The 6,675-nt window shown below is 40.4% G+C and overlaps 1 protein-coding gene across 2 annotated transcripts in view; it reads right to left on the bottom strand.

The window, feature by feature from the left end:
* Positions 1 to 461: 461 nt before the first annotated feature.
* The window catches only part of LOC126765224 (uncharacterized), a 41,187-nt gene continuing 34,973 nt past the window's right edge, over positions 462 to 6,675 (bottom strand). Inside the window, exon 9 of one of the 2 annotated variants that reach the window (XM_050482866.1) lies at positions 462 to 735. In XM_050482866.1, coding sequence (XP_050338823.1) covers positions 563 to 735 — 173 coding nt within the window. In that variant the 3' untranslated portion in view covers positions 462 to 562. The remainder of the gene's footprint in view (positions 736 to 6,675) is intronic. The other variant, XM_050482867.1, reaches the window with a different exon arrangement.

Here is a 6,675-nt window from a genome sequence, read left to right as displayed (position 1 = left end):
GTCGCTTGGGATGGTCTAGCGACTTCAGTTTTGGCACAAGCTGTACGCTTTCAATTTAAGATCTCGACGTAAAATACACCAAGTCGTTTCATACATCAGTCCCAGTTGCTGCGAACGGCTCCGAATCGACTCTCCATGGTCTTCGTGTACACTACCAGCTACGGAAGCTCTATTTTCTTCACTGAGTGGTGGACGTGGTCTGTTCGGTCGTATATTATCCAATAATGAATGTTGGGTCTCAGGTTGGGTGATAGTGTTGCGAATAGTACGCTCAGTAAGCCGATTATGTTGACCATAAGTTGAGGGAAGCGAGCGAAAAACATTCTTTACAGTTCATAAACGTTGTTCAGGCGTAAGTCTTTCCATGATGAAATGCCAAACAAAACTGAACAAATATAACATGACAGTTTAATACAGAAAAAAGTGCCTCTACTTGGATAATCCGTTAGAAAAAAGTTCAATTTACTTTTGTGTAATATTTGTACAACAGGTATATTTTTTGTACATACAATAAATTTTACTGAAATATACGACTGAAACACTATTACTAAAACGATTTTATTTAATATAAATCATCCACAAAAGTTGTAAAAATGTTTGCAACCAATTGGTCATCGGCTGAAATATGATCTGAATGAATTTTATTCTCAGCTCCCGAGTTAGTTTCAGCTAAACATCTTGTGGAAGGTGTATCATTCTTACTGATTTTATTCATTGCTTCTGATCGTTGAGTTTCTATAATTAAATATGCAAAAGAAAAATTTAAGTTTATTAGTAACAGGCATAATTTTATTAATGCAAGATATAGTACAAATGTAAGTAACGAATATGTTTAACATTTACATATATTAGAAATATTTGTACTTTTTAAGTATGTATGCAAGAAAACTTTTATGGCTGATTCATATACTTGTATCTGGAATGGTGAAATGGTGATAGACCCAAGTCTCATCCATAGTGATGAATCGACGTACAAAATCCACTTTATCGTGTTTAAAACGCACCAAATGTTGCTGAGGAAGTCGCATTCGAATGTGTTTTTGTTCTATTATTAGGGCATGCGGCAGCCATTGTGCACACAGCTTTCTAAACCCAATATTTCACTTAAAATATGGCCTAATGAGATATGTGGAGCCTCTACTACATCTCTCTCAGTCAATCGACGATCTTCCAAAATAATATCCTGTGTTTTGGCTTTGATTTCTGGTGTTGATGTCCTTTTTGGACGTCCTTCACGTGAATCGTCTTCAAGGCTTGTACGACCACGTTTAAATTCAGCAACCCATTTTTCTACTGTTTTAATTTTAGGTGAACAATCATTTACACTTTTAACATTCGTTCGTGTATTTCTTTTGGTGCTAAATCTTCCAAAAATAAGAATTTTATCACTACACCATATTCAATTTTTTTCCAATGTAAAAAAATACTGTGACACGGCGACAATAAATGGCTTGTAAACAACGAATGAATTGACAGATTGAAATGAAACTTCATATACGTTCATATGAAGAGTGTACCAACAAAACAAAAAAAAATTGGGCTAGTACATAGCAACCCCCTCTATTATCGAGCGATAAAACTTATTGAACAACCTGGTATGCTTCTGCATGAGTACGTTCACATCAAAACGAAATGAAGTAAAGCGAAGCACAACGTTGGGTCATTCTCATCTTTTTACACATTGCCAAGCGACACAGCAAAGCGTTCATTTTGACATACATACCCCTACATATTACCTCAGCGTCGACGTCATAGCTACCTTCGTTGGGCTTAGTAACCTCCAACTCAAGTATGTTAGATTTACTCAAAATATTACCTTTGGTAAAATACATACACCCTGCCATCTACTGGCTCTGAGACTTATAACATAATAAAGGATTCTCGATAATATGTTTTTTTACCGCATCGATTGATACATACTTCTTATGTTTTTTTTAATCATCAGACATAACTATTTAGTTCATTTATAAACCTTTAGCTAAAGTATAGCAAAACTGAGAAGCAATTTAATAAATAAAATAATAAATTGTTGTGAATATTATTTTCTTGACTTTCCATTAACACTTTGAGCCCCGCGTGTACCACCGGTGGACATTGGTGGATTTTCATTATGGGACAATGTGACCACCGGTGGTCACAAAAAAAAAAGAAAAATAAAACAACAAAAAATGGTTTATCAAAAATAAATATCACAAAGTCACCTCAATCACAAAAAATCAATAAAACTAAGTAAACAATTGTAAGCGATGGCAACTCTGTTGCCCATCAAGTGTCAAATAAAATAAAGCAAGTGGCAGCAAACCAAAGACACAGTCAACGAGCAACCGTCAGCGAGTGAGCAACATAAACGAAATATTTGAGAACACCCAGTAAAGTTGAATAAGTGTAACATTTTTCTTATATTCACAATAAAGTTTTGTATTATTATATATAAGTGTTTGACTGTGCACACGAGTTCGGTGTTTCTCTACAGTTCAGAAGTGGGATGATAAACCCATACACGTCTACAAACATAGTAAGTATATGTATGTACGTTGGTGAAGGGCTATAGGCACCGGCAGATATATATACACGATACGTAAAAACGATACGATGGTGAAGATCAGTGATCTGAAGGTGGAACAACGAACTGCAACGATAGCGCAGTCGCAGTCAACGGCGGCGCAGGCGTTCAGAGTCACGCCACTGACGCTATTTCAACGAACGACGACAGCACGGTGGCAACTAACATTCAAAGCAACGGTGATATTTCTGCGAACGGGAATATTTCAACGAACGGGAATATGCGACACGCGTCAGTTAAAGAAATTGCAAATACCCTGCCGGAATTTGATCCAACGAATAACGCAAGCATTACGGTAGAGCAATTTATTGATAGAGTCGATCGAGTAGTGGAAGCATATAGATGGGACGAGAAATTTTTATTGTTAGCTATTTACACACGTTTAAAAGGAGTTGCACGTATGTGGTTGGATGCATCACCCACATTACACACAACTTGGGAAAATTTTGCTGATGCGTTACGACACGAATTTGGTTCAGATCGAGACGAGGCAGAAATTCATTTCGTGATGGCCAATGCAACGAGGAAGCCAAAAGAAATCGAAAAAGAATATTGTTTTAGAGTGGCGGCACTAGGTATACGTTACAAACTGAGTGAGGCAGCCATTATACGTTATGCAAGAGCTGAGTTAAAACATAGAGAACTCCAACAAAGCATTGCAGCAATGAAGTTTACAACAATGAAGCAGATGAGAGACGCCATCGAGGACTATTTCATTAATCGCGGAGGGCTAAGTAAGCCACAAGTACATCAACCAAGTAAGCGAGACAACAATAACGAAAAATATGCTGAGTCAACGAAACAAAATGGTGAATTTAAAGCACAATTGAAATGTTACAATTGCAACGTACCTGGACATTTCGCCAACAAATGTCCATTGCCGCAGAAACGACATTGCTGTACAACGTGTCACAAAGTTCATCCAAACGGAGGAAATTGTGAGAAGACGACAGTAACGTTACGACGACTTGGTGCAATCAACCTTGACGAATGTTTCAAGAAGTTAGTTTACATAAAAGCGCAACCGTATATCGCATTCATCGACACGGGCAGCCAATGCAGCATCATTCGTAGGTCAGTAGCCAAGCGCATCGACGATAAAGCCGTAAAATGCTGCTTACAAGTAAAAGGCATTTGCGGAGGGGTGCGTACGTTCACGGAGGCTATTACCATAGACATCACCATCGACGGAATCAACATCGAGACGCAAGCCTACATCGCTAATGACGAGTTACTAGAACAAGACGTTTTAATAGGTCAAGATGCTATCATCAATGCAAACACTACGCTGAAAATTGAAAATGGTCGCACAATATTCGGAAGCAGACGAGCAGTACAGACAACGGTACTAACTGAGAGCAATTTTTCCAAATTAATGTCCAATTTCAGCAATGAAGCAGAACGAAATAAGATACAAAGTCTTCTGGCAAGCTATGCCGATGTTTTCTCCAGTGGGCTGAAAGATATTGGCAAAACTGACGTAGTTCAAGCTAGCATCGAACTTGAGAGCAATCGCACCATATTTAAAGCGCCTTATCGTATCCCAGAACCGAAGCGTGATATTGTCAACAGGATGGTTGAGGAGTTGCTTGAGCGTGATATTATCACGAAATCGACATCCGAATACGCAAGTCCCGTGGTCTTAGTCAAAAAGCAGAATGGAAGTGATCGGTTATGTATCGATTATCGACGAATTAATAAGGTAACAAAGAAAGAGAATTTTCCAGTCCCGAATATTGAAGAACGGCTACACGAAGCGAAACGTTTCCGATACTTTTCGTCACTCGATTTGAATAGTGGGTACTATCAGATCAAAATGGCACCCGATAGTAGGAAATACACCGCTTTTATCACGACGAACGGTCTATATGAGTTCAAACGCATGCCGTTTGGTTTAAAGAATGCACCAGCTGTGTTTAATAAACTCATGGCAGAAATCCAAAGACGGGTGGAGACGGGCGACATGCTGCATTATATGGATAACATCCTAATCGGCAGCAATTCTTTCGACGAAATGTATACAAAGCTTTCTCGTATACTCCAAGTACTACGTACCTGCGGACTCACATTGAACGTCAACAAATGTGAGTTGTTCACGCAAACAATAACGTTTTTGGGACATCAGCTATCTCCTGAAGGCATGAGTCCGGGCAACGTCAAAACCAACGCTATCCTAAATTTTCCACAGCCGAGAAATGTCACTGAAGTACGAAAATTCTTAGGTCTCAGTGGCTACTTCCGAAAATTCGTCGCTGGTTATTCCATTATTTCTGAACCATTACGCAAATTGCTACGCAACAACACCGCATTCGCATGGGGACTACAGCAAGAGTCAGCATTCAACGAACTCAAAACCGCATTATCATCGAAACCAACCATGGTCAACTACCGCATCGAAGCCGAACACGAACTACATACAGACGCAAGCTCTATCGGCCTTGCAAGCGTTTTGTTGCAAGTCGAGAATGGACAACTGCACCCGATCTCATATTTTAGTCGCTCTACTACAGACAACGAAAAACGTTTCCATAGCTATGAACTCGAAGCATTAGCGATTGTGGAATCATTGGAAAGATTCAAATACTACGTATACGGAAAGAAGATCAAAGTTATTACCGATTGCAACGCTTTACGAACAACGATGGAAAAGCGAGAGCTTATACCACGCATTGCCCGATGGTGGTTGAGAATCCAAGAATTCGACATTGAACTTCAACATCGACCAGGAGCTCGTATGGCCCATGTCGGTGCGTTGAGCCGTGCACCTTATGAAGATGCACACGAAATAGATGCCGCTGATCTCAAAATTTCCAAGATGATTATCGACCAGGCAGATTGGTTGTTTAGTGTTCAGCTACAAGACGAGAAAATAAGAAACATCGTTAACGAAATACAGAATGAGGTGAAGCCAGAATATCCCCACTACGTTGTTGAACTGGGACGCCTATATCGAAAGCACGACAACAAACTACTATGGGTTGTTCCAAAGCAATTAAGGTTCCAAATACTGCACGAATGCCACGATAAGGCAGGTCATATGAGCGTTGACAAAACAATGAAACGAATTCTCAATCTCTTCTGGTTTCCTCGAATGCGCAATTACGTAAAGAGCTACATCAACTCATGTGTGGGTTGTGCTTTAAATAAAACCCCTGGCGGACGACGTGAGGGTCGATATCACTACGACAACGTTAAGCCAATACCGTTCACGACAATACACATTGATCATTTGGGTCCGTTCCCAAAAAGTTCAAAACGCAACGAGCATGTGTTGGTGATTGTAGATTCATTTACCAAATTCACAATCCTACGAGCAGTCAAGAGTACCGCAACAAGCCATGTAATTCCGGTATTGCTTGAGATCACGAGCTAGGAATGCCTGAACGTATCATATCCGACCGAGGAACGGCCTTCACTTCAAAAGCGTTCCAAAAGTTTTGCGATGAAAACAACGTCAAACATATTCTCAACGCAGTGCGGACGCCACGCGCTAACGGACACGCTGAACGAGCAAACCGCGTCATCCTATCCATGCTACTACCTTCTACTGATGACGAAAGACGATGGGACGACAAATTACGTCAAATACAATGGAGCATTAATACCATCCCGAATAAAACCACAGGTTGTACACCATTCCGACTACTTTATGGGTACGTGCCTCGAGACATCCTGCAGAATCAACTTATCCAGGCACTTCAAGACGATGATGTTGACCTGATAAACGACACCGACCTACAGCAACTACGAGTCGACACAGCTCAACGAATAAACGACGTAAGAGCACAAGCCAAGAAGCTATATGACGCAAAGCATAATCAACCGAAGACGTACAACGAAGGTGATCTCGTATTGACTACAAACGAACCAATAAGCTCCGGTACATCACGTAAACTAGAACCACGATTCAGAGGACCATTCATCATCACCAAAGTCCTGCCAAATGATCGTTATGTAATTGAAGACTTACCTCATGCCGAGCGAACGCAACGTCACTACAAAGCCGTATTTGCATCAGATCAACTTAAAACTTGGTGCATGTTACCACCAGATGATCCAGACGACATAGACAACGAAGATGAGAGCACGGGCGAGGGCGCCACATTGGGTCA

Source organism: Bactrocera neohumeralis, unplaced genomic scaffold (genome assembly GCF_024586455.1).
Source record: "Bactrocera neohumeralis isolate Rockhampton unplaced genomic scaffold, APGP_CSIRO_Bneo_wtdbg2-racon-allhic-juicebox.fasta_v2 cluster10, whole genome shotgun sequence".
NCBI lineage: Eukaryota > Metazoa > Arthropoda > Insecta > Diptera > Tephritidae > Bactrocera > Bactrocera neohumeralis.
Note: the sequence above shows the minus strand (reverse complement) of the source record. Positions and strands in the feature narration are given on the sequence as shown.